Below are 27,801 nucleotides of genomic sequence, written 5' to 3'. Positions count from 1 at the left end.
AGCATTCGAGTTTAATAAGGATAATTTTAATATTATTTTTTAGTAAAAACAAAATAATTTTTTAATAACTTTTGAAATAAAAATTATTTAGGCGAAACTTCTCCTCTGTGTTCAGTGAACGTTGGGGAAACTGGAATTCAAGGTGATTTTTTACATTTTTTCATGAATATTTCAGGATATTCAAGGTTGCAATGTGAAACTTTTTTAAGATTAATATTTTTTTTCAAAATATATGACCAGAGCTGGGAACTTTTGAATGATGGTTATCGGGATTAGGGCTTAATCCACTCTTTTTCCTAATCTCGAGATTAAATAATGCTTGTTCTCTTGTTATTAATCTCCAGATTAATTAACCGATCGGGATTAAGGATATCCCATTCTAAAGTTTTCAGCTCTGGGAACTCTTGTGTTTTGGATATCAAGATCAAGCATTGATCTCGATCTTTTGTTAATCTGCAGATTAATTTAATTTTTTATGCAATATCCCGCAGTGTATTTGTACCCTGAAGAGAAAGATTATTCAGATTTAGCATTAATCAAATTTAAAGTGCCCACTCTGAATATCGAGATCAAGCGATCGGTTTGATGAGTATCCGACGCAAAAGTTCCCAGCTCTGATCATTTTAGTTAAATCTTATTCTCTATTTTAGATTCCAGGCTTTAACCCTGTTCCCTCACACCCCTTGGGAACCTATCCTGCCAACTGAGGCTAAGTTCCTTGGATCCTCTACAGGGTTCCGTCCTATCTCCGGGGGGGAGGGAGGATCAGGGAAGGAGTTTAGTCAGGCTCTAGGTGGGAACTATCCACAGGAGCAGTTTACTGTTGTTATGCTGACATATGAGAGAGAAACTGTGCTCATGAGTTCGCTGTCTAGATTGTACGGTCTTCCATACTTAAACAAGGTGAGATTATGGATTCATTCATTCGTTAAAAACGAACATTCATTGATGTCATTGATTTGTCCTTTCATCTATAAATGAATTAATTTGTTCTATCATTGATTGGTTCATTGATTCATTGATTCCTTCATTCATTTTTTGGTTTGATGATTGATTGATTGATTGATTGATTTATTGATTGATTTTAAAAATAGTTTTCTTGCATTTTGAAAATTTATGACTCACTGCATGAGTGTTTGAAAAAAAATTTTAATATTGGAAAATAGAAAATGATTAGTTTTGAACTAGAAAATAAGAATATTAAATCCTAGGTGGTTGTTGTCTGGAACAGTCCTAAACCACCACATCAAGATCTTAGGTAAAAAAAAAAACAAAAAAGATAATAAAATGCATTTTTCAAATTTTTTGGCTAAAATTTCAAAATGAAAACCTTCTTAGTTAAAAGAATCAAAATTGTTCATAAGCAATTTTTTACCTTGAAAGAAATTCTATTTCAGATGGCCAGATATAGGAGTACCTATTCATGTTGTGAAAGTTGAGAAGAATAGTTTAAACAATAGATTCCTTCCCTTCTCTGCTATAGAAACTGAAGCTATCCTCAGGGAACCATTCTCAACAAATATTAAAGAATGTGTTTGTTAATTGTGTTTAAGATTTCGAACCATATTTTCTAGAGGGGGTAGAATAGATAATTGAGAATAAAAATAAATAATTGAGAACAAAAATAGATAATTGAGAATAGAAATAAATAATTAAGGATAAAAATAGATAATTAAAAATAAAAATAAATAATAAAGAATAAAAATAGGTAATTGAGAATAAAAATTGATAATTAAGAATAAAGATAGATGATTAAGAATAAAAATAGACAATTGAGAATAGAAATAGATAATTGAGATTTAAAAATAGATAATTGAGAATTAAAAATAAATAATTGAGAAAAAAAAATAATAATTGAGAATAAAAATAGATAATTAAGAATGAAAATAGATAATAGAGAAAAAAAATTGATAATTAAGAAAAAATTAGATAATAAAGAATAAAAATCGATAATTAAGAATAAAATTAGATAATTAAGAATAAAAATAGATAATTGAGAATAAAAATAGATAATTGAGAATAAAAATAGATAATTAATTGAGAATTAAAAATAGATAATTGAGAATAAAAATAGATAATTAAGAAAGAAAATGGATAATTAATATAGAATTAAAAATAGATAATTGAAAATGAAAAAAGATTATTGAAAATGAAAAAAGATAATTGAGAATAAAAATAGATAATTAAGAATGAAAATAGATAATTAATTGAGAATTAAAAATAAATAATTGAAAATGAAAAAAGATAATTGAGAATAAAAATTGATAATTAAGAACAAAAATGAAGACCGGCAAGTTTTCAAATATCTAGAGTATCTGAGATAATATCAAAGAATTTTTAAGTGACCCTCCATAAACGAATCACGGTCTTGCAACTTTTTGAAACTGGGAACATTTTGGGGGTTTTTTGGCCTGACTAAACGGAGTTTTTTAATATCGCCGCAGTTGTAAAATGTCAATTTTTCAAAAGTTTTGTGAGAAATTTATATATTCTAAATGGTATTCTTTAATTACATTGCTTTTGATAATTTCGTTAGGAAACAAATTAACTCAAAAAATATAAACATCGAGTAGAAAAACTTAACTTGTGAAAAATAGATTTTAAAAACCTAATTTAATATCTTAGATTGGTTGGGTTCCCTGGTAGGTTCCATTCCTGGGACGGAAATCATAGTTCCTGGAACTATAATTCTAATTATAGCTGTGAGCTATCCATGGTTCTAACAGGAGCTGCGTTCCATCATAAATATTATAGTTACCTTTACTCACAACAGATGCCACAGGCAATCAGGTATTTCTTTAACGAAGCGTAATTACTCATTAAAATAATTCCATTAAAGGGACTAGAAGCAATTTTAAGTGACCCTTCATTAGAAAGAAAGTAGCATGTCCGATTTACAACGGTACCGTAGTAAGTCGGTCATGCCCACTTTAAATGAATAGTCATTTGAAATTACAACGATCTCAGCTAACCTAGGACACTCTATTCAAATATAAGTAATACCATGCGACGTAAAAACAAATGCGTCATAAAACTGCAATTATAAACAATTTTATTGCTCATAACAAACTTAAATTCTTTAATAATTCAAAAATATTTGGCAAATGCAATAATGCCTTTTCTAAATTTTAGATTTCTCACAAAAATTTAAATTTTACACTTACAAGCAGTTACGCTTAAAGAGCGCATTTTTACGCTATTTGTATGCCTGAAATTAAATTATCTCCAAAATTTTTTTGTTATTTTTACAAAAAGCATTACAGCTTTATAGATTTTTATTTTAGTTATTATAAAAAATAAAAAGTTATTTTAAAAATGGAGGTCTACGTATTTTTTACGCATTTTTAAGGCAATATACATTAACTCATGGGGGAGGGGGTGGTCTACTATGGAAAAAGAACTGGGAAATGTCTGAACATTATGGCGCATTCTCATTGGATTTGCTACATAGCCAAATTTGCAATAATAATAGTATATAATGCGTAGGAAGAAAGTGTAATAATCAAAATTATTGTTATAATATTGAAAGAAAACCCGTGAAATAGTTTTGATTATTCACCGAAAGGCGCAGCCTGAGGTTAATGAATTAACATTAGATTTAGTTTCTAGAATTAAATAGCTAATCTATCTATCTATCAATTTCCCGTGAATAATTCTTATTATTCATTAAATTCGAACACTGGTCACTGGGTGTGAATAATAAGAATTATTGCTGATTTGGCTATGTAGTAAATCCGATAAGAATGTGGAATAATTCTGGATATTGTACGGCTTATATATGTATCTATCAATCTTGAAGGTGATTACACTTTCTTCCTACGCATATCTATAACTACTTCCTAGGGATATGGTGGATGATCTAGTGAACTGTGAAGATCTAGCGATGAATTTCTTAATTTCTCACGTAACCCGACAACCTCCTGTTAAAGTAACTTCAAGGTGAGCAACGGTTAGAATGGGTTATCTACAGTGCTAAGGCAACATTTCGGCTTCCTGGATCCGGATCCAAAATTGTAAAAAAAAACTTTTGTTCGTAAAGCAAAACTGTTGAAAAGTGGGATATTATTAAAAAAATCCTTTTTATAAAATATTTAAGTTTTAGCATGAAAATAAGCGAAAAAAAAGAAGAAAAACCTTGAGAGTTCTTGTTTGTTAAAAAAATTGGTGAAACTTAAAGAAATGTTGATGGCCCGGATCCGTATCCGTATCAGTATCTTGATCAAGGATCCAGACACGGATGTGCATCAAAATTAAATGGATCCTGAGCAATGGACTCTTAAAGATCATTCACAAAATAATGCCATGTCACGACACCACAATGTCGAGTTTTAATTCGATTGTCTTCATAGGAGAAAGGTTCAGGGAAGGTTTTCTATAATTCTGATATTTTTAAAAACTTTTAGATGGACGTTCAGATGCCCTGGATGTCCTGTATCATTATCTGAAGATGATTCACATTTTCAGGTCAGTAAGACATTAGACATTTTCAGGTCAGTAAGACATTAGAAATTTTTAGATCAGTAAGACATTAGACATTTTAGGTCAGTAAGACATTAGACACTTTCAGGTCAGTAAGACATTAGACATTTTCAGGTCAGTAAGACATTAACATTTTCAGATCAGTAAGACATTGGACATTTTCAGGTCAGTAAGATATTAGACATTTTTAGGGTTATCCCATTGGAAAAAAAAAGTTTTCGCTGATTTGGGAAACAATAGCCTCATTCAGTAATTTCACTGGTATATTATGGGTTTACATCTTTATTCTGGTTATTTAAAAATTAAGCCCCCTTTAAAGCTCACATTTTAGTCTTAATTTTCCTCCCCCCGGCCCTCTAAATTGATGAAGTGCTCAAGACTCGATGAACCCTCATTTTAATTTACTCTGAAATGAAATAATATTGAATAGTAATGATAATAAAATCCAGGACGCACGACAGATTAGGTCTTCATAAGTTGATGGTAAAAGTGGGAGAGAAGTCTTCCTTTCTGCTTTAGACCCTCCTCCTGCTGCGGGCTCGTCAGTTCTTTGCGCGTCGGTCCGAGCAGATTTAAATAGACTGTTCCTCACTATCTAAATAGCTGTACTAAGAAACATAAAATTAGTATGTTATTTATATATTTATATTTATTTTGCAAAAAAAAATTGAAATTCGCAGAATTTATATATATGTTCTCGAAAAGTCATTTTTTCCCGCTTTTGAAAATCTTTTTTTTTCAGAAGTTATGTAAGGTTACGCAATTTTTTTTATGGTTTTATTCGCTGAAATGGGGAAAATAAAGAAATATTGGGATAAATCTTAAAGTATGAAAAGAAAACTTGCCTTTTAATGTCCAATTTTTAATTTTCCCCAGATTATCAAATTCATCTCTATAAAAATATACACCCTTGATTGTTTAATTCCAGGAGCGGCATAAATGCATAAATTTCTTCTCTCGAGTTTACGGATACAACCCCCTGGTGTATACTCAATACAGAGCAGACTCAGTACTCTTCAAGACCAGGATACCTCCTGATAAACAGAAATGTTTTAAGTTTATCTAATTCCTTGTCAAGTATAGGAGTTCTGTGTACACTGTGCAGTGAAATAGTTGTACCATGTACATTGTTAACACCTTGTTCATTATTAGAATCAGTTTTTAATCGATGTTAAAAATATCGTTTAGTTGATATTTAACGTTAAAGGGACTGTACAGGTAATTTTATGTGACCCTTTATTAAAAGAGGGGCATGTCCAATTCACAACCTTCTTAGATGAATTACATATTATATAGTTTTGAAAACTCATCATTTTCAATTTTGGTTTCTTTACAAAAGTGACTTAAGTTTTTCTGCTGCAGGAAAACGGTTTAATCCACATTGTTGATCAGAAGTTACAAGGGTACTGTTGCTGTGAATCGGACACGCCCTTTTTTTTTATAAAAATGGGACACTGAAAATATAGCTTATAGTCCCTTTAATATGAATATTATTAATACTTCAGGTTTTCTGGCATGAAAAGTTTAACCTGGATAGAAATTTGCATAATTTTTGTACATTTGAAACTAAGCTGTATTTAAAACGTTCTAACCCTAGAATTTAATGTATTTACATTTTGATATTTACAGTACTAACTGTATAGTCTATTATTCATTCAGACTTTAATTTTGTTAACTTCAGAATAAATTATGTTAAGGCCTAGTCTTCTCAGGGTGTAGCTAAATGTAGGTAAGTCACGTTAAATAAATTTTAAATGGATTCCAGTGTTAATCGAACTTTGCTCCGTTATTTTCTGGCTCAGGGTGTAGTCCAACTCCGTCCTAGTCTTTTCAATCAGGGTCTAATTTTCATCTTTAAGTTGAGTTTATTATGCTTCTTTTTCCATTCTACTCCATAAGTCTGGTTCTTCTTGCGATGGTTGTAATAAGAGTAAGTTCTGAAATAACCCTGTCTTTTTACTTAAAAGAACTGTAAAATGTACAATCGTTTAATAAATCGGTCACCAAGATTTTCAAGAATTTCTTAGAAATCCTTCGCTTATCAAGTTTTCGTTAAGACGGAATCTAGTTTTATTTAGTATAATTACTATACTAAAGTCGTCGTTGTATATATCAATACAATGAAGGATTGTTACCAAGCTTTCAAAGAGAAGAAACATTTAAACGTTAAAACTAAGAGAAGTTCTCAATCAACAGCTTTTCTTTGTTTACTGGTAAACTTATAATAAGAAAACTTGTAAACTTTTAATAAAAAAATTAAAAAGTCTTCTTCGTTGTATTGATAAATCGTTGACCACTGTACCTGTTGAAAGCCAGTTTATTAAGGTCTTCCGTTGGTTGTACACTGTACAGTGCACAGTATGCCCGGCCTTCCCTGGAGCTGTCCTTTATGTAACGCCGAAGCTGAAGTGGAGCAGCAATGTGGGGGTTCTCAAGCTAGTACTCTGGTTTCACATCTACTAGATGTGCATGGATACGTGAGATGTGATAAATGTGATGGTGAAGTATATATTGATAAAACTTCCATTCCTACTCACATACATAATCCTCAACAGCCTGTACATGTACAGCAACAGCATATACATAATCCTCAACAGCCTGTACATGTACAGCAGCAGGATGCACAAATTCCACAAATCCAGGTAAATATCCATAAATGCGTCTTCATTGACTAACAAATATTATAATGTATCCAGACTTTATCTTAAAATGAAATACAATTATTTCATTTCCACTTTTTCCACAGCCATAGAATTTTCCCGAAACTTACTTTAAGACTGTAGATATGCTCAAGATTCCCCAAAGCTGCTGAAAAATGTTGAGTTTTTGTCATGAATCCAGCCAGTTTTTATGTGGAAATATGTTTGTGTTATCGATTAGCTATTGATATTTTATTTTTAATTCACACTGACAACACAATCAATTTGCTGAAGTAACGATTCCACGTCGTTTATTTTTAATGTTTTTAATGTTTTCAATATTTATGTTGTTATATTTAGAAAACCAAGACTTTCCTACGGAAACGATCTGTAGCTGAAGAAGAGAATGAGGATGAACCCAAGCGGAGTAAACGTATCCTTCTCCAGGTTGCCGGATCCAACCCAGAGATAGAAGATAGATCTCGCTCTGTAAGTGTCAGGCAATATTTAGTTCGGAGAAATGTTCCGGTTCATGGCAACCAGATAAAGAGCAAGATTCGTACTAGAACCATAAGTTCTTCTCAGAGTAGGGAGCAATCTGATATAAGGGAACAGTCTGAGATTAGGGAGCAATCTGAGATCAGGGAGGAACTTAAGATGAGTGAGCAAACTAAACGCAGGGAGCAAACTAAGCGCAAAGGTAAAAACAAAGGCAGGAGGGAGACTCTAAGTAGAGAACAAACTAAAAGTATAGAGCAGACTCGGGGCACGGAACCTACTGAGATTAGAGAGCAAACTGAGACCAGTGATAACATTATAATCAGAGAGCGGAATAAAGTACCGGAACAGACTGAGAACAGAGAGCAGATTCTGAGCAGCGCGAATGCGGAGTCAATTGAGCAGAATGAACCCAGTGATAAAGTTGATGGTGTTGGTATAACTAAACGTGATAAATTTATAAATCCTCTGAGCTTAACAAGCGGAGTTTACTCTCGTCCTACAAAATATGACAGGGATTCCTTAGGTAGGATATTTTGTATCGGAGAATCATGGGATCATTGGAAAGAGGGGGGGCTTGGGTAGGATTGGTCGCAAACATTTTTGAAACCATTGATGAAAATATCATGATTTTTAGGACAGAATCATATTTTATTTTGTATTAAAGGGATTGTAAGCGTAAAAGTAACCCTCTATGCAAAGTTGGCAATACCATTTTCACAACGGTACCCTTGACACCTTACCTCTGACCCATAATGTAGAAGATATCGACATTTTTTTAGGTTAAAAAGTTTTTGAAAATAACCAATTTAAAGAAACGAAAACATTGATATTCAATTCATACTTGATAAGACAACGCTTTCAAGGTTACCGATGTTAATCGGGCATTGCCATCTTTGCATGGAGGGTCACTTTTACACTTACTTACAGTCCCTAGAAGTGATTTCATTTCAATTCGATCGAATGACATGTATTAAGAACCGCAACAGGTTTAGAAATTTATCAGTACCTTGCCAGATATTAGATAACCCTCTTTTCAGCATTTTTGTAAGGACAGATTTTTAATTTTTTAAAATGCTCGGTTATAAATTAAGTTGGTATCGAGTTGTCCAGCACACCATCTTAAAGCTGAAGAGACTGTGAGCGTGAATTCAAGTGACCCTCCCTGCAAAGATAACAATGACCGATTTACAACGGTACCTTTGACAGCTTTGTTGGATCAAATTTTAATTAGATAATAGATATCCATGTTTTTGAGTTTGTTTTAACTGTTTTTTTTACTTGGGGGTTCTCTGCAAATTTTTCAGTGCAAAAGTCACTTGCGAATTTCTTGTTTAAAGAAAAATGGATAAATATAATATACCCATGGGGCTACTGATTTCTAATATAATATACCCATGGGGCTACTGATTTCTAATTTTAAAGAATTTGTGTTTTCAGGAAGTTTCTGGCACTATGCTATCCTTGAATGCTTGGCGTGTACTATACGACCCTCCCGGAAATTCCACAGTAACAGCTCCTGGGCTCAACACTTGAAACTCAAGCATTCAGACCTGACTCGTGAAGAGTACATCAACAAATTCGGGGAACCGGATATAACAAAATTTAAACATCGTTGCTATATCTGCAGGAAATAATATTTCGCAAATCTATAATTATCTTAATTTATAATCTCTTCTTTGAAAATTTGCTATTTTCAATTTTGGTCTTTCTAATAAATGACTTGCGTGTTTATTGCTTTAGATACAATGTGGAGAATTGTGAGAATTACACAATTTGTAAGTAAAAAAAACAACAACGATATTTTCAACATTATTTATCAGATAAAGGTTTAAAGGGTACTGGAGTGAATATTTTAATAAATTGACAATATTGATCGCATAAGATAAAATTCTTTAAACTTCAATTCGTCATATTTGAAAAGTCATAGGCGAAATATTTGTTAAAATCTAGAAAGATGTTATCAATGAATTTGAGTATCGTAAAGAGACATTTAAAAAGATTTCACAGATTACAAATCAGCAGTTACACATCCCAGTTCAGAAATCAACTGCTTCAGGTACACAGAGTAAACACTTAAGTTTCAATATTTTTTTCGTGGATTTGCACGGAGAAATAATAGATTTAATAAAAATCACCGAATATTTTTATGAAAATGCATTAAGGAATGCATTTAATACCATGAAAAATGTTCCTAGGAGAAGAAAGAGAGACCTAGATTTCTTCCTAGTCATCCTCTAGAGGGTTGGTGGGAGGGATGCTTGTACTCATGTAAACACTGTACATACGTTGTACCAGGTAACTAGAGGGTTGGTGGGAGGGATGCTTGTACTCATGTAAACACTGTACATACGTTGTACCAGGTAACTAGAGGGTTGGTGGGAGGGATGCTTNTCTGCAGCTCTGTGCCTGAAATCTCATGATAAACCTTAATTGTTCAGTTGGATCAGTATTAGAACACCATCTGGAGTTAGTTCACGGTATCTCTAAACTCCAGGATAAAGAAGATTATGGAGACCTGATTACCCTGACCAGATACCACCAGTGTTTCATCTGCCTGAAGATAGTGAAACACGAGTACAAGGGGATTTATCAACATCTTGCTTTGCATAACACGAATGTTCTCAGCTATACCAAGAAGTTCATCACTAATATCTACAAAGAGCTCCGCGATAAAGGCAGAGAGATATGATTGGATAAAAAATAATCGCTTTTTCTAAATTTGCTTTGATATAACTTTTGGGAAAGTAAGATAGGGGGAAACTCTCAAAATGTTCAGTGAGGTCTTAAAATCCCCACATTTCTGATTTTATTTAAGGGGAGGGAGGGGCGAAGGGGAGGGGGCGTAAACGAGACAAAATTTCGATTTTAAGATTCTGTACTTTCTAATCCCTGGATGAAGGTATGGAGTATGTAATAGAGCGGGAAGAAGAGATAAAGAGTAGTCCGACCCTGGCCGAGTACTTGAAGAGAAGAACGAGGGATGAGAGCAGTGAGAGTACTGACGAGAAGCTGATGAATGAATGGTCGGACTACTGTGAGTATAAATGTGGTTTATGTCAGGAAACTCTTCTCTCAAACCTCAAGTTTAATCTCCACGTCGTGAGGGTTCATAAACTGAAGAAAATGAAGGAGTATCGAGAGAAATATGGAGATCCGGAAACAACCCAAAGACTTCACAAATGCTTGCTTTGCTTTAATAACTTGAAATGGGAGGCTTCGAGGATCCGAGATCATTTAAAGAATAAACACAACGTCAAGGGAAAGTTTCCCTCGTTAAAAGAATACGGAGAAAAATTTAAGAAAGAAATTTTAATTGAAATCAAGAAATTGGGTAGTTCTGATTCTTCTAATGCTCAAAATGAAATATATCCTTACCGCTTGGAGCAAACTTTGGTTGGAGGAACCAAGAAGAAATTTAGTCCTAAAGAATGGAAAGATCTTCACCAGAGGAAACAACATCCTAGAGATAAGGTTTCCTGTCCGCACTGTAACCTTACAGTTCACAGATCCTCCTTGAATAAACATATGACGAGATTACATCCGTCCGAGATGATGAGGGATCTTAAGATGGCATCAGGACGGATAACTCCGGAAGGACGCATGGATGATGATGCAGAGAACAAAGATAAGGAAGAAGTATCGAGGACTAGGAACGAAAGGTTGGGTGCGGAGGAAGTTATCCTTGATGATGAGGCGGACTTGTGTCACAAGTTTATGATTGACAACGAATCCGGAGAAATCATTCTTCTCGACTCTGTGGAGAGTAGAAACCTCTCCTATGTTACAGGGGAACCGGACCAGGACTTAAATCTTCAAGAAGTTAGTAATCGAGTCTTGATTCGTCACTCCATCAAGAAAAGTACAGACTTTGGGAAGAGCGAGTTTGGTTCGGACAAAGAATTTGAATCAGAGAATGACCTGTGTTCGGAAAATGAATTCGTTCCTGAGAATGAGTTTGAAACCGGTCCATTAGACGGGAAAATTGTGCATGTCGAGTCTTTAGTTCGGAATGAGAATGGATACGAAGAATATAATTTCGAGTTTATTGATGAAGATGAAGCTGGGTTGGATACAGAAGTTGAAAATACCAAGAAAACTGATGAAGAGATGGAACTTTATCATTTAAACAGTGCACATAGAGAAAAGAAGGAGAGGGGGGAGGTGGAGGAGCAGATTGGCATCGAGGTGGAGCAGGAAGACATCGAGGTGGAGCAGGAAGACATCGAGGTGGAGCAGGAAAACATCGAGGTGGAGCAGGAAAAAATCGAGGTGGAACAGGAAGACATCGAGGTGGAACAGGATGACATCGAGGTGGAGCAGGTGGGTATCAATGAGAAGCAGGATGATATTGAACAGGAGTATATTGATTTTGAACAGGAGTATATCGATGAGGAGCAGGAAGATATAGAAGAGGTAACCATTTATGTTGACGACAACCCTAATATGTATGTTTATCAACGAACAAATAAGACTGAATATAAAATGGAGAACAGAGAAGATGGAACAGAGAAGCTGGATCTAGGTATGGAGGTGCTTCAGGTGGATGTGGGTAAGGAAATCGATGTTGATGTTTCCGAGGTCGCCGATGTGATAAATCCACTTGAGGTCGAAGAGACAGAGAAAGAAAACCTTGATAATAAGATGATATCCAACCATCTCAAAGAGCAGGCTGAAACCCTGTTTGAAAAAGACAAATCTCTGGACACAATAATATTATCCAACTCTGAAGGTGTTCACCAGATTGCAATAGTCAGGAAGAAAGGATCATCAACTATACCAAAGAATTCTCAGGCCAAGTTTCTTGAACAAATCACCAGTATTCTTGGAGCAGACGAGAAAATGTTTCAAGGAAAGTCCGGTCCTCTCAAGATTATCGAGATCGAGGTTGATTCTATCCCTGAGAGAGGTGAGAACAAGGTGTCCAGGGTTGCTGCAGCGTATGCTAAGAAATGTATATCTGCTCCCTGTGCACTAGATCCTAGATTTATGAGTGTTGGAACACAGGCTAGTTCCTGGACTAAGATGGCGGGGGAGAGAGCAAAGGTTGGTTTATGCAAAAATCATAACTTCTAATAATAAATATCAGAAGTGTAATATTTAGAGGGTTTTGGATGAAAAGTATGAAAAAACTTGCCTTTTAATGTCTTATCTAGAAAAATCATTTTCTATAGCTGAATTAGGAAAAAAAAAGTTTTGGGGTTACAGATCAAAAAAAGGGAACGATTACCAGTTGAATTCGGATTTCTTATTTTTCTCCGGAAGATGGATTCTGAGAAACAGATAATTTGCATCAAAAATTTATTTTACACGGAATAAAAAAACAATTTATTTGGGATCAGCGTGGAAACAATGATAACTTAAAATTGTCAAATGCAGCTAAATTAACATTAGAAGTTTATTTTTCATGCTGCGTGAAATTGAGTCGTGTTATAAATGAAAACTTCTATCTAAGGTTGCACGGAGAAAGATGTTGAAACCGAGAGAACAGGGTTCAGGTCGGGATACTTATGAGTTTGATCCTGGTATTTCCAGTTCCCGAGATCTGGAAGGATATTCGAGTACAGGGATCCAGATTTCCTCGAAAGCTACACAGGTGAAAAATTGTTCATGAAATAAAGGAACCGAGTTCTTTCAACAAATTTGAATATAAAATTGAAGTTTGTGGAAAAAATCCCTATATCTTCACAACCTGGTAATGTAAATCTTGGATATTTCTGATTTCAAACTTGGACTATTTAATCCAACAGAATTCATAGTTTGAAATATCAAAGATATACGACATTAGGTTTGCAAAGATATGGTGACTAAAAAATCCGAGTTTGCGTCAAAAGAACTAAGTTCTTTAGTAAGTTTTTGTCCTGAAATTAATTCATAAATTGTTCTTCTCATTTATACTTTTATATTTTTCGCTAGTTTGTGGGTTCTGTCCTTTTTTATGTTACATCATTGATCTGAATAAATAAATCATAAAGCGGTAATTGTGGGAATATCATGTCATGAGGGGGTATATTTTTAAGGACAGAAATGGGATTTATAAAAGCGATTCTGTTGTTTGTGTAAGTGTTAAAATTCTTGTATAAGTATATTAGTTATATTCAAATTTCAATATTTTTAGACAATTGATTCTTAAACAAAATTGTGGAAAATAAAACTGTTTTAACCTTATATAATGTTCCCTTGTAGGTGAGCTATGAAACCTCTCGAGGATTGTTTGAAGAGGAAGAGGAGGAAGAAATGAAGAAAAAGATTATAAATTATCTCCAAGAAGGGAAAAAACTGGATAAAACCTGCCCTGGCTGCAACAAAACAATGGCTAAACTCAGAAACCTGATATCTCATCTCAAGGCAAGTAGTTGAGTTTACAAAACCTTGAAACCCGGAGAATTAAAGGTACTATCGTTGTAATTGCAATATAAAGAGGTGTATACCCGATCCTTCATGTTTTCTGCGGCAGAAATTCGCAAGTCCTTCTAATAGAGAACCCACAATTCAAAAAAGAGATTTTAATATCTTTCCAAGTCCTAATCAAGAAAAGCGTTTCAGGGTACTGCGACCGTTGGGAATTAAAATATTTCACTCTAAAAGTAGGGTCACTTAAAATATGCCTGTTGCAAGGTACGCATTGTGACCTTGATAACGTCATTCCTCCAGGTTGCACCTCTCCTAGGAACAGGAGGTCGGGATTGATCTTACCTGTAGGGTCGGATACTACTGTAGGCGGTCTGAGTTGCTCAAAATGGGGCTTCTTGCAGATCTCATTCTCGTATAATCTCCTGTACTGTCCGTATAAAGGGAAATTGGTTGAATTTTCAAGTCTTAAAATCAGAGGAACTTAACCTTTCAAGCCTGGACACCCCCCGGGGAATTCTTTCACAGCTTGAAACCCGTGGAAGATCTAAGTAATAGAATTATTTGATTATTATTCAGAATAACAGGAGAACATTGTTTTCTAAAAATTATATATTTTGAATTAGCATTTGTGCGCCAAATAAATTTACTGTGTGAAGAGAAAATAAAATACAATTAAAACAATTAAAAGAGCTTTTTCTGCGAAAGCTGTTTTTGAACCTGATTATTCAATATAGGTTCGGCACTGTGTAAGGTTGGCCGGAAAACTTGGAGATTCTCTTGAAGAGAAGCAAGTTAAAGATAACTCTGCAGTTTCATGTCCAATCTGCTCTTTACAACTCTCAAGGTAAATATTGCTCAAACCAAGATCATCAATGAATTCAAAATTGTCTTATCATATTTATTTTTACTTCATTGTTTTTTTTAGTTCGTTAAACCTTGATTTTTAAAAATTATATGGTATTTCTTCTCTAAAACTGAAATAAAGTTGTATTTTTTTGGTTTTAATCTTTTTTTTTTATTTTTAGAAAATCTTTACGGCGTCACCTCCGGCTACAGCATAAACAGAGCTAGCGACATCCCTTTCATTGACTTGGATTTCCACCTTATTGGATAAATTGCCACTTTTACCCTATTGGATAAATTGCTATTTAAACCTTTTTGGATAAATTGCTACTTACACCTTATTGCATAAATTGCTACTAACTGGATTGATTTAACTTCCACCTATTTTTCGCAATTTATACTATTCTAAGTTTTAATACTTACCATCTTTTTGGTGGATAAATCGCTAAAGCTACTTCCAACTTCTACCGCTACTACCATGTACTCTAATAAACTGCTACAACTCAAATACATGATAAGTCAATTCTTCCAAGCTCCAGGTTAAATTGCTACTCCGTGATCTGCTAATGCCAAGATCTTGATGAGGTTCTACAAATATTGCACTAGTTCGTCACTATTGCTACTTTAGGAAGTCTCTCCTTCTTTCCTAGTTCTCCTCATTATATTCTCCGCTCCATTCATCGTCCTATTTCACTCGTTCTTCCCACTGCACTCGTTCTTCTGATTCTCAGGAAACCCATTGGTCGAACAGATAAAAGGTATATCTAGTATTAAAGATAATTATCTCGCCAACAAATTAGGATCTTTTAATGGTAGATATGTTTTATAAAAAAAAAATTAATGGATATTTATAGATGAAGTGATTTGTAAAAAATTAAATGGACATCGTAAATAGCGTGTCTCTAAAAGAAAAGTAGGTGACACCAGAGCCTCAATTCTGAACCAATCGTAAATTTTTCAAATATAATTTAATTCCTCTGGTATAACTTCTGTTTTTAGAGACACTCTGTATTTAACAACAATTTATGAAATTTCCATTAATTTTTTTTCTTTTTTGAAACCCAAGTTTAATCGTTGCGAACAATTTAGTCTTTTTATTCTAAACTACATCACAGTTAAATTGTAAAATTTTGTATTTTTAGGCTCTGAGAACCATGAGGATTGAACTACATGAATATTCTAACTGCTGCTGTTGATGTATTAATTAATGATTAGTTTTATAATATGGGAATGTTCATGAGTTCTGTAAGGGGGGTTTAATACGAATCATATTTTTTTATTTGATTGTCGTTCTCTCCACATTTTATTTCCGAAAATTATGATACGTTCTATTCGTACCCCCCTTTCTAAATTCATGAACTCCCAGTTTAGGTATCAATTGTTTCAGATGAATGTTTCAAAGCTGGTGAGCCTGGTGCCAGGTTTACAGACAGTTCTCGTCTCTCAACAGGTTTAGGGTTTAACATTTATTTGTTTGCCTTTAGTATTATTCTTGATGTATTAATATAGAACATAAATACAATTTGATCCTTTAAACTGTGGAATATGATGATGACATTTCGACAATCTCATTTGTAGTTGTTAGAATGCAAATAGTTTATTCAATTGTTCCAAAATCAACTTTTTAATTGAAATGGGTTTGTGTATGCTGCACAATTGCTGTGTTTTATGTTCAAAGGACTAATTATAATTATAAATCATAACTTGGGTCTCATGATCATCTTCCTATTCAGCAGTTTTATAGGTCTCACTGTATGCAAAGTTTAAGGCTTAATTAACGATTCAGAAATCAGGAAAATTTTATAATCTCTCTTTTTTCAAAAGTTCAGATTTGGGTTTTGAGAGTTAACATTTTTATTTCAGTATTTGGTTGATATTTTGCTCCGTGGATCTGCATACTTTTGCGGATCCGGATCCATGAAGTCAAAATCTTGTGGATCCAACGGATCCGGATCCTAAGCACTGCAAAATATATACCCTTGTCTTATTATAGAGGAACCTAAATTGTAACCGAGCTGGTATAACGAGAACAAAGAGAGCAATGTATATGTACCAGTTTCCAACTTCAGTTGTCAACCCAGACGGTAGCACTATACAGGGTAGGTCATCCGGGGGTTTATATTTTTAACCCAGACGGTAGCACTATACAGGGTAGGTCATCCGGGGGTTTATATTTTTAACCAGACGGTAGCACTATACAGGGTAGGTCATCCGGGGGTTTATATTTTTAACCAGACGGTAGCACTATACAGGGTAGGTCATCAGGGGGTTTATATTTGTAATAAATGATTTTTGAAGATCTTGGGAAAAAACAAAATATCAAACATTGAAAAGGTAAGTTTTTTCATACTTTATACTCAAAAAGTTATTAATTTTATCTTAAAATTTCATTTATTTTCCCCCATAATTTAGCGGATTTTAAAAGAGGGGTTAAAATGATTATTTAGGAAAGCATTCACTCCTTGTCGTTGTCATGATTATTCGGAAACTAATCAGTATTCGGGGTAGGCCATAATTATTTGGAAAATTTACAGGCTAGGCTACAATTATTTGGAAACTATACAGGGTAGGCCATAATTACTCTGAAAGTATAGAGGGTAGGTCATATTTATTTGGAAACTATACAGGGTAGGTCATAATTATTCGGAAACTAAACAGGTTAGGTCATAATTATTCGGAAACTAAACAGGTTAGGTCATAATTATTCGGAAACTAAACGGGGTAGGTCATAATTATTCGGAAACTAAACAGGGTAGGTCATAATTATTCGGAAACTAAACAGGGTAGGTCATAATTATTCGGAAACTAAACAGGGTAGGCCTTAATTATTCGGAAACTATTCAGGGTAGGTCATAATTATTTGGAAACTAAACAGGGTAGGTCATAATTATTCGGAAACTAAACAGGGTAGGTCATATTTATTTGGAAACTATACTGGGTTGGTCATAATTATTTGGAAACTATACAGGCTTGGTCATAATTATTTGGACACTATACAGGCTTGGTCATAATTATTTGGAAACTGTACAGGGTAGGTCATGTTTATTTGGAAACTATAGGGTAGGTCATAATTATTTGAAAATTATACAGGGTAGGTCATAATTGTTCGAAATTATTCAGGGTTAGTCATAATTTTTTGGAATCTTTTCAGAGCAAGTAATAATTATTTAAAAACAATTCAGAGTAGGTCATAATTATTTGGAAACTTTTCAGGGTTTTGGACTATACAGAGTAGGTCATAATTCTTTTGATAGAATACAGTTTAAGTCACACTTTTTTGCAAAGAATACAGGATAGGTCATAATTATTTTGAAAGAATACAGGGCAAAACATAATTATTTGGAAAGAATACAGGGCAAAACATAATTATTTGGAAAGAATACAGGGCAAAACATAATTATTTGGAAAGAATACAGGGCAAAACATAATTATTTGGAAAGAATACAGGGCAAAACATAATTATTTGGAAAGAATACAGGGCAAAACATAATTATTTGGAAAGAAAAAAACCGGAACTAGGAAAGGTCCTAATTATTAGAAAATCATGCTAAATTTGTGTTAACAATATCGAATAGATTTCTGTATTCAGTTAAGTACCCTGAGCCCCGGGTTCTGCTGAAATTGCCCCTAGATCTCGAGTCCGCTACTCCAGCACAAAAAAGACAAATTCAACTAATAAGGTGAACAAAATGTTTCGATTTAGTATTGTAATATTAATAAATGGTAAAAATATAAACAAGGAAATCTGGGTTAAAAGAACGCTTGAAAATTATTTTCTAAAAATTATTTAAATAGTGATTTTCAAAATTTAAATTTTAATGATCTAATTCTATTCACTATGTTTCAGGAGACCGAAGCAAGCGCTGAAAATAACTGAAGATACAGGAGATTCTTTCGATCCTTTAAAATATATATAAACCAGCTCTCTCTCAAGTATTTAGTTTTAGTCCAATCAATTTAGATAAATATGATTTCAGATAAATATGATTCTTGGAAGAAGATTGATTAAGCAGAGATGCTTGGCATTTAGAGAAACCTGGCGAGGATTATCTGAATATCCTAATCCGGAGTTAAAACTTCCCAACCTTAACCTAGACATGGAGTTTTACCTGAATCCGGAGAATACGGCTTTAATCAAGCAAAATATTAAGTCTAGAAATAGCACATCGGATATAGATAAAGTTATAGATCTAAGTAAACTGAATCCAACTGCTGAAGTGCTTATGAAAGAACTGCTTAATATCCCCAATATGTCCAGCAGTAAGGTTCGTCACTTGACAGAACCACGGGTAGTGTTCCAGCGGGATTTTATTCCCCCTGAATTTAAGATTCGAAATTTTGAGGAAATAAGCCGTATACTTGGAGGTGGGAGAATTCAGAACCTAGCTTACTTCAGTGGAGAGAGAACTTATTATCTAACAGGTCTAAAATGAAACAATTATTATTAACCATAAATTAGGGATTACAAATGTCTCTTTCAATATTATTTCGTACTCCAAGAAACAAATATTTCTCAGATTTTTTGTTTGAATTGGTCAATTTTCAAAAATTGTAATTATAGACATTTTTTATTCGACTTGCCACAATCCTCCAATGGGGTCATATGTAAGTTGCCAAAAGCAAAAAATGGTTTTAGAACACAAACATAGTCCGATGTGTCCAAATGTTAATAGGCAAAATTTTATTCAGAAGGATTTTGATATTAACAAGCCTGTATTTAGTTTAACAGTTCTGATTCAAGAAATTTGAAATTATGTGAAAATATTTTAGTTTTATTATTTTTAACACAACTCATTCAGAGAGAAAACGCCCTTTAAAAGGACTGTAAAGGAAAAATGAAAGGGTGTATAGGCTGATCTTAGCTCTCGATCGCGACCCATGAAAGTTATATCTGATGGTCCTATCTCGAGAAATTGATATACAACTTTGTCAAAATTAATATATAAACAATTTTGTATAAAAGTAGTGGGTTTAGATTGATCAAATTCAGCAAATAAGCAACCAATCTGAAAACGATGATATCCTAGAGAAAGCTAATTGTAACTTAGGTTTACTCCAATTCTAATTTTATATTTTTTATTTCTATTTTTAATAGATTTAATGCATAATATTATTTATACGTCCGTATTACTTGACCAGATAATCCACCAATGGTAGTGCAGTATAGTGGTCACGTGATGCAGGCGGAGACACGTGACCAGTATACTGCTCTGCAATTGGTGATAATTCTGGTCACGTGATTTAAGTTAAAGATTTTCTAAATTTTAAGTATATGAATTTTCGTATAATTTAACACAGTTTTATATCAATTTCTCGAGACAGGAACATTAGATAAATTTTCATGGGTCGCGATCAAGAGCTAAAGTGATTAGCTTTCAGTCTATACCCCCTTTCTTTTTTCCTTTACAGTCCCTTTAAAGATATATACACAATAAATAAAATAAGTTTAAATCTACCCAGGAGTACTGGCTGAGCTAGAGCAGGCTTTAATCCACTGGACAGTTGATACCTTAAGTAGCAAGGTAGGTTTAGGTCAAATATTTTTCAGTAAAAGGGACAGTAAACTAAATTTCAAGTGAACTTTCATACAAAAATGGCAATGTAGAAGATATTGTAGCTTTTCTAGGTTTGAAAGTGTTTGTTTTTAACAATTCCTGCAGTAGAAATGCGCAAGTAGTTTTTGTAGAGAAACCACAATTGAAATAAGCAGTTTTCAAAATTATAAATGATATCTAATTAATATTTGATCAGACAGAGCTTTTAAGGGTACTGTGCCACCCTTGCATGAGATTTGCTTGAAATTACTCTAACAGTCCTTTTAACATACTCGTTGGTTATTTTATCTTAAGTGCGAAACATTTGGTTGGAATACTGGAAAGTTCCAGCGACTGAACTCGATATCCACAGCGTAAACTTTTAAACGGAAGAATTTAAGTTTCCGGAGATATTAAACTGCTAAGAACAGATTTTATATAAATATATATTTCTGCTTTAATCTCTGATTAAACCAATCTTTCTCTAAAATTAGGTTTTTTTGTTGATTAAAGTTCACCTTTTTATACAACAATTTTAGTTAAGTTCCATTTTTTGTTTTAAGTGGAAAAAATTTTAATTGTTCCATGTTTTGTATTTATAGGGATTTAATCTGATCTCAGTTCCAGATATTTTACATCCAGATATTATTCAAAGGTATGTTGTGTGGGGGGTGGGGGGTTGCTTTATCCATTTTCTTTAAATGGATTGTATATCTTGTACGTTGGTTCTGTTCTTTAGTTAATATTTGTTGGTAGGTCTGGAAGTGAAGGTTTAAGTAAACTTTGTGTAATTGGTTTGAACTAGTTTTGTCAAATGCGCTATCCAAAACAAAAGGGATCGGGAAAGTAATTTCTGAATGATTTATTCTCTACCCGACCTGAAGTATTTTGTTTAGCACCTAGATACTCAGATATTTTGAATTTTTAAAGAAGTTATTTCTAGAGTTTGAAAATGAATTGTGTTGTTATCTCTAGATGTGGTATGACAGTAGACGGAGAGAGAAGTCAAGTTTACAGATTAAGTAAAGAATTTGGTGAGGTTAGAAATATTAATTTACCACTCTTAATAAAGGTTGTCATGTATAGATACGGGGTGGGGGAGCAACTGTTGTGTGCCCCTCTATTATGTTAGATTAAATTTAATGTGAAATAATTTTTTATCTGTATAACAAGGACCACTCCCCGGTCCCCCACCCACTCAACAAAAACTTGCATCGCATAGAGTTGTCATGTATCTTCTTGTAATATATTGAATTCTAATGTACTCGGCTTTCAGGGCGCTTCGCGCCCATCTTCTGTTTCGATTGTGAAAATTTTCTCTTTGTATACAAACATTGAAAAACAAAAACAAACAAAAAGTTCGCGGATTTTATAAAAAAAAAATTGTGGTTTTCAAAATTTAATGAAAATCGAATTTTGTTTTTTTGTTTCAGCCGTTTCGACGTTTATTGAATACAAACAAACAGACAGACAGACATGCAAATTATATATGTAGATTGTATGGTAATGTGCAGTTTAATATTGTTTTGTTAAACATGAAATATATTGTAGGCTGCACTGTCCGGAACTGCAGAGATGGGGATTGGTGGTTATTTAATGTCGAAACAGATACAAGATCTACCATTGAAACTTTGTGCTGTATCCAGGTACAGATACAAGATCTACCATTGAAACTATGTGCTGTATCCAGGTACAGATACAAGATATACCATTGAAACTTTGTGCTGTGCAGTTTAGTCTTAAACCTCTACGATATATTTTAGATGTTACCGAGCCGAAGCAAGCCAAAACCAACAGGATAAAGGTCTGTACCGAGTACACCAATTCAACAAGGTATTATATTAGTTTTATCTACGGACAAGTAAGAACAGTTTGATCTACGGACAAGTAAAAACAGTTTGATCTACAGACAAGTAAGAACAGTTTGATCTACGGACAAGTAAGAACAGTTTGGTCTACGGACAAGTATAAATAGTTTGATCTACAGCCAAGTAAAAACAGTTTGATCTACGGACAAATAAGAATAGTTTTATCTACTGACAAGTAGAAATAGTTTGATCTACGGACAAGTAAAAACAGTTTGATCTACAGACAAGTAAGAACAGTTTTATCTACGGACAAGTAGAAATAGTTTGATCTACGGACAAGTAAAAACAGTTTGATCTACGGACAAATAAGAATAGTTTTATCTACGGACAAGTAAGAACAGTTTGATCTACGGACAAGTAGAAATAGTTTGATCTACAGACAAGTAAAAACAGTTTGATCTACGGACAAATAAGAATAGTTTGATCTACGGACAAGTAAAAACAGTTTGATCTACGGACAAATAAGAATAGTTTGATCTACAGACAAGTAAAAACAGTTTGATCTACGGACAAATAAGAATAGTTTGATCTACGGACAAGTATCTAGGTCGAGATGTTTGTTGTAACATCAGGAGATGAGAACTCAAGTCAGGATGCACTAGAACTGGTTCATTCAATAGAGAGAGAGCTTTTTGATCAGCTAGGTAGGTTTAATCTTGTTTTTGATCAGCTAGGTAGGTTTGATCTTGTTTTTGATCAGCTAGGTAGGTTTAAGCTTGTTTTTGATCAGCTAGGTAGGTTTAAGCTTGTTTTTGATCAGCTAGGTAGGTTTAATCTTGTTTTTGATCAGCTAGGTAGGTTTAATCTTGTATTTACGGTTTTATCCACGGTTTCTCCAACACATGAACAACCAACTTTACATTTTTGTAAAAAAAAATTGCTCATTTCAATTTGGTTTAGGTCGATTATAACCCGTGATTGAATTTATTCCATGAAGATACAGAGATCAGAGTCCCAAAAACATGAGAATTTAGTAATTAGTCCAAAAAAAGCCAATAATTTGTCAATAATAATAATAAACACTCCGACTTTGATTGAATATTAAATAGGTTAAAGACATTCTCAAGACTTTCCCTACCTGAGCTGGGAACTTTAGAATGGTGGATATCGGGATTAATGCTTGATCCACTCTTTTTCTTAATCTCCAGATTAAATATGGCTTGTTCTCCTCTTGTTATTAATCTCCAGATTAATTAACCGATCGGGATTAAGGATATCCCATTCTAAAGTTTTCAGCTCTGTATCTATATCTGGATGCAAACTGATCTCTGTAAACTAGGATTGTTCTTTATGTATCTGTATCTGGATACAGACTGATCTCTGTATCTTAGGTTTATCCTACTAGTATCTGTATCTGGATACCAACTGATATCTGTATCCAAGGTTTATCCTACTTGTATTTTATCTGGATACACACTAGTTTTCTAGGTTTATCCTACTTGTATCTGCATCTGGATACACACTAATCTCTGTATGCTAGGTTTATCCTACTTCTATCTGTATCTGGATACACACTGAGCACAGTGTTCTAGGTTTATCCTACCTTTATCTGGATACACACTGATCCCTGTAACCTTGGTTTATCCTACTTGTATATGTATCTTGATACACACTGATCTCTGTATTCTAAATTTATCCTACTTTTATTTGTATCTGGATACACACTGATCGCTGATTCTAGGTTTATCCTACTTGTATCTGTATCTGGATACCAGCTGATATCTGTATCCAAGGTTTATCCTACTTGTATCTTTATCTGGATACACACTAGTTTTCTAGGTTTATCCTACTTGTATCTGCATCTGGATACACACTAATCTCTGTATCCTAGGTTTATCCTACTTGCATCTGTATCTGGATACACAATTATCTCTGTATCCTAGGTTTATCCCACTGGATAGGTATCTGGATACACACTTATCTCTATATCCTAGGTTTATCCTACTTGTATCTGTATCTGGATACACATTAATCTCTATATCCTAGGTTTATCCTACTCGCATCTGTATCTGGATACACACTAATCTCTGTATTCTAGGTTTATCCTACTTGTATCTGTATCTGGATACACACTAATCTCTGTATCCTAGGTTTATCCTTCTTGTATATGTATCTTGATACACACTAATCTCTATATCCTAGGGTTATCCTACTTGTATATGTATCTGGATACATATTAATCTCTATATGCTAGGGTTATCCTACTTGTATATGTATCTGGATACATATTAATCTCTATATGCTAGGTTTATCCTACTTGTATATGTATCTGGATACACACTAATCTCTATATCCTAGGTTTATCCTACTTGTATATGTATATGGATACATACTAATCTCTATATGCTAGGTTTAACCTACTTGTATATGTATCTGGATACACACTAATCTCTATATCCTAGGTTTATCCTACAGAGTGTTGGACATGTCGCCTGACGAGCTAGGAAACCCTGCGGCTAGAAAATATGATATCGAAGTAAGCATTTTATATATATAACTAAGCTATCTTTCTTTGTTACCCTGATCACAATTACAACTTTTTATACAGTGCAGAGACCCATTTATTGTGGAATAAGTAGACGAATCTAGTTTAGGGTTTAAACATGAAATTGATGAAATATCGAAACTGTGCATTTACCCATTTACTTTGTAAGTTGATAGCTACTGGTATTTCATTTATTACAACATAAAGTACACAAAATATGGCTTAATATCTTCTTATTCCACAGTCCCACTGAAAAATGTTTGAAAGTTTTCTACTTAAAAGGTTTGTTTGACAAAATATTTCTATTTTGTCTAGGCGTGGATGCCAGGTAGAATGTTCTGGGGTGAAATCTCCTCGTGTTCAGATTGTACAGATTATCAATCTAGACGGTTAAATATAACAGATACAGATAACAGGTCTCATAAGAACGCAAAAACGATTCTCTTTTTTCAATTATTACTTCTCTATGATGTTGCAGCTGAAAAAATAAACGAAGAAGATATATTTCGTGCAGACGTCTCATCCTTTGTTGGTAACCCTGTGTTTCATAGCAAACCTTTATAAGGTTTATAAACACTCCAAATTGCTTAACAAAAAATATATGATTGTGAAGAAGTGACATAAGTGTCAATTTTCATGAATTAATCTGAAAAAAAATCTACAGTAAATTTTTTGTAATGGTTCAAATTAATCATATATTTCGGCCACGTTTTAGGTAATTTCGACGTTCAAAACCTTTTACCTTTTTTAATACTGGTACAAAATAATGAAAGGTTATCATGAAAGAAAGCGAAACCTTAATAATTATTTTATATAATTTAAGAATTTTCTAACAATTATTTATTTTAGATTTTGCCACACTGTAAATGGAACAGCTTGTGCAGTTCCCAGAATGATCATAGCGTTGTGTGAACAGTTGCAGACCCTGAACGGTTCAATATCTATCCCTCCTGTTCTCCGACCCTACCTAAGAAACAGGGAGATTCTCCAGGGCAAACCAAAGAAGCTCCGACCAAATCTGTCCTTTATCACGAGTGCAAATTTTATTGAAAAAACGAAAATATAAAATGTATAAATTGTAATATTATTATTTCGATGCTGCCAGCCATTTCTGAAAAACCAGAGGACCCTTCTCCGTGACCTCGCTCCGTCCCGTCTTTGTAATGAGGTCGTTGTCCCTGTTTAAGATGATTAGGGTCGGGATCCCTGACACTTGGAACTTTTTCTTCAAATCCTAGACAAACCTTGATTATATTGGGCTCAAGTAATATGACAATTTGGCTTCCCAGATCCGGATCCAAGGGGCAAAATATCGATGGATCCGAATCACTGATTTGTACGATTTGAAGTTGATAAATTTCTGTTTACCTGTGATAAAACTGTTCCATGCTGTACTGCCAACCAATCTCCATGACTTTCCTATTTTTACAAAAAATAAAGCAAATAAGTTTTTTTTGGTATTTTCAAGAATGACAGTGAATTTGTATCCAGGTTTCAATGTTTTGTCAGAATATTATATTAATGCGACATTTTAGACAAATTTTGCAGACTTTTGTGATCTTTAAGTCTTTACATTTATACATGCGGTTAGAGATAGGGTACTCTATACTTCTAGGAAAGTCGATACAAGATATTCAGTAAAATTTAACAAAGGATTGAGTCTTTGCCAAAAACTCGAACGTTCTTATCCCTAAACTTTTTGATATTTTAAACTTACAGAATTAATAGTTTCAAATGTCATATGTTTACACCATGAGGGTGCAAAGATTTAGATAGATAGATAGAAGATCAGAGTATGTGGCAAAGACTCTATTCCTTTAAAAATTTGTTGGTCGAATTTGCTAACTAACATTACCTTCATATAGGTCATAAGTTCTTCTGGTGAATTATCACTGGAGATAAATATTATCTCAAAAGGTTCCCCGTTAGACACAAGATCCTATTGAAAGGGCATATATAATATATAGGTAAAATATCCTGGAACAATAATATAGAAAAAGCAAGTTACATTTTTCATTTTGTATTTAAAAAAAGCCAAGATTTGTTAATCTGCTTATTAACAGGAAATCTTGTGTATTGTCCTATATATCCTGTATCATATCCTGTATTTTGTATCATACATATACTATAGCATGTATCAATCATTTTTATATCGTTAATCATATGAAACCTATGTAGATAAACTGTTCTCGAACGCGAATCCGTCAGAAAATGCGTGGAGTTTTTTATTGTGTTCGACTCTACACTAATTCAATATTTTATCTCAATCCTCGTTGCTTTTAAATTGTTCCATTATAATTGTGTACGAATAAATAGAAATAAATAAATAAGTACATCCTGGATCTTGTATCATACAGAATAAAGGGTTACCCACGAAGAATGAGATTGCAAAGATGACGTAAAAATCTATAAAAACAACTCTCTAAAGGTTCAATCAAGTTTTCTGTCATGAAGAATAAGTATAGTCTTAATTGACTTACATAATGATTTGGCAAAGAAAGTAATAAGTTTACAGTTGCAAAGAATCATTAATATCAGGAAACAGACCGAAGACATTCTGTACAGTTAGTTTCTGAAGTCACATCCTTTGTAAGATAAAAAGTAGAATTCTATTATTTTATAACATTAAATGAAATTGTTAAACTTGTCCAAAAACATGATTTTATATATTGTTCATATATCCTATATCACTTCCTGTATTCTGAATCATACATGTATCATTTAGAAATTCAGACTTAAATCCTTTACCGTGTATCTTTCAAATTTATATCCTATATCATGTGTCCTTCTAACTTATATCATACATCATATGATGTATCATGTAGCATGTATCCTGTATCATATATCCTGTATTATAAGTCTTGTATCTCTTATCCCATGCATTCTGCCTGTATCCAAGGAGCATTAAAAAATACCGTATAAAATTCTGCCAAGGCAGGAGTAAACAGTCTGCAGGGTGGACACCAATGGGCGGAGAAATAGAAACCAATTATCTTCTTGTCCGCTAGGGCGGAGTCGGCAGATACAACCGTTCCATCCTTCTTCAGTAACTGTTGTCCAGTTAAACAATCCATATTCTCTCTAGAACAGTCGAAATCATT

General features: G+C 33.6%; 5 protein-coding genes across 6 annotated transcripts in view; 4 read left to right on the top strand and 1 right to left on the bottom strand.

Moving 5' to 3' along the window:
* The window catches only part of LOC111718430 (exostosin-3-like), an 11,864-nt gene extending 6,301 nt beyond the window's left edge, over positions 1-5,563 (top strand). The window contains 8 exon segments of the mRNA XM_023494013.1: positions 92-142; positions 651-903; positions 1,212-1,258; positions 1,398-1,579; positions 2,598-2,790; positions 3,844-3,939; positions 4,404-4,464; positions 5,408-5,563. Coding sequence (XP_023349781.1) covers positions 92-142; positions 651-903; positions 1,212-1,258; positions 1,398-1,579; positions 2,598-2,790; positions 3,844-3,939; positions 4,404-4,464; positions 5,408-5,545 — 1,021 coding nt within the window. The 3' untranslated portion in view covers positions 5,546-5,563.
* The window catches only part of LOC111718429 (39S ribosomal protein L55, mitochondrial), a 21,944-nt gene extending 3,153 nt beyond the window's left edge, over positions 1-18,791 (top strand). Inside the window, exons 2-5 of the mRNA XM_023494012.1 lie at positions 16,201-16,263; positions 16,807-16,912; positions 18,403-18,493; positions 18,661-18,791. Of these exons, the coding sequence (XP_023349780.1) occupies positions 16,201-16,263; positions 16,807-16,912; positions 18,403-18,493; positions 18,661-18,730 (330 nt within the window). The 3' untranslated portion in view covers positions 18,731-18,791. The remainder of the gene's footprint in view (positions 1-16,200; positions 16,264-16,806; positions 16,913-18,402; positions 18,494-18,660) is intronic.
* On the top strand, positions 5,946-16,199 carry LOC111718424 (uncharacterized). Of its 2 annotated transcripts, XM_023494005.1 has the most exons (14): positions 5,946-6,208; positions 6,805-7,121; positions 7,479-8,142; positions 9,057-9,246; positions 9,570-9,675; positions 9,815-9,864; positions 9,930-9,979; positions 10,058-10,294; positions 10,519-12,662; positions 13,072-13,212; positions 13,803-13,964; positions 14,705-14,814; positions 14,996-15,571; positions 15,956-16,199. In XM_023494005.1, exons 2-13 carry the CDS (start codon positions 6,840-6,842, stop codon positions 15,039-15,041), a joined length of 4,182 nt encoding a protein of 1,393 aa, XP_023349773.1. In that variant the 5' UTR covers positions 5,946-6,208; positions 6,805-6,839; the 3' UTR covers positions 15,042-15,571; positions 15,956-16,199. The 2 variants fall into 2 exon arrangements, with proteins under 2 accessions (XP_023349773.1, XP_023349772.1); XM_023494004.1 differs by lacking the exon at positions 9,930-9,979 and having other exon boundaries at positions 6,125-6,208; positions 9,815-9,914; positions 15,956-16,063.
* Positions 18,791-26,152, top strand: LOC111718426 (serine--tRNA ligase, mitochondrial). Its single transcript, XM_023494009.1, has 10 exons — positions 18,791-19,235; positions 20,274-20,335; positions 20,950-21,002; positions 21,323-21,386; positions 21,899-21,993; positions 22,111-22,180; positions 22,763-22,859; positions 24,618-24,691; positions 25,016-25,116; positions 25,550-26,152. Exons 1-10 carry the CDS (start codon positions 18,797-18,799, stop codon positions 25,764-25,766), a joined length of 1,272 nt encoding a protein of 423 aa, XP_023349777.1. The 5' UTR covers positions 18,791-18,796; the 3' UTR covers positions 25,767-26,152.
* Positions 25,717-27,801, bottom strand: LOC111718428 (nucleoredoxin-like protein 2). Its single transcript, XM_023494011.1, has 4 exons — positions 27,616-27,801; positions 26,556-26,639; positions 26,069-26,119; positions 25,717-25,934 (listed from the first exon to the last, which is right to left on the bottom strand). Exons 1-4 carry the CDS (start codon positions 27,772-27,774, stop codon positions 25,788-25,790), a joined length of 441 nt encoding a protein of 146 aa, XP_023349779.1. The 5' UTR covers positions 27,775-27,801; the 3' UTR covers positions 25,717-25,787.

Source organism: Eurytemora carolleeae, unplaced genomic scaffold (genome assembly GCF_000591075.1).
Source record: "Eurytemora carolleeae unplaced genomic scaffold, Eaff_2.0 scaffold176, whole genome shotgun sequence".
Lineage (NCBI taxonomy): Eukaryota > Metazoa > Arthropoda > Copepoda > Calanoida > Temoridae > Eurytemora > Eurytemora carolleeae.
The sequence above is the reverse complement of the archived record's forward strand: the minus strand, read 5'-3'. Positions and strand labels throughout refer to the sequence as shown.

Bases quoted from the DNA above. Each gene is read 5' to 3' on its own strand.
- LOC111718424 (XM_023494005.1), top strand. From the start codon at position 6,840: ATGCCCGGCCTTCCCTGGAGCTGTCCTTTATGTAACGCCGAAGCTGAA. The intron at 7,122-7,478 runs GTAAATATCCAT...TGTTATATTTAG, and splicing joins CACAAATTCCACAAATCCAG to AAAACCAAGACTTTCCTACG. The intron at 13,213-13,802 runs GTGAAAAATTGT...GTTCCCTTGTAG, and splicing joins TTTCCTCGAAAGCTACACAG to GTGAGCTATGAAACCTCTCG.
- LOC111718428 (XM_023494011.1), bottom strand. From the start codon at position 27,774: ATGGATTGTTTAACTGGACAACAGTTACTGAAGAAGGATGGAACGGTT. The intron at 26,640-27,615 runs GTATTTTTTAAT...CCCTTTCAATAG, and splicing joins CCTTGGCAGAATTTTATACG to GATCTTGTGTCTAACGGGGA. The intron at 25,935-26,068 runs GTAAACAGAAAT...AGGTTTGTCTAG, and splicing joins ATGGAACAGTTTTATCACAG to GATTTGAAGAAAAAGTTCCA.
- LOC111718426 (XM_023494009.1), top strand. From the start codon at position 18,797: ATGATTCTTGGAAGAAGATTGATTAAGCAGAGATGCTTGGCATTTAGA. The intron at 21,387-21,898 runs GTTAGAAATATT...AATATATTGTAG, and splicing joins TAAGTAAAGAATTTGGTGAG to GCTGCACTGTCCGGAACTGC. The intron at 25,117-25,549 runs GTCTCATAAGAA...TATTTATTTTAG, and splicing joins ATAACAGATACAGATAACAG to ATTTTGCCACACTGTAAATG.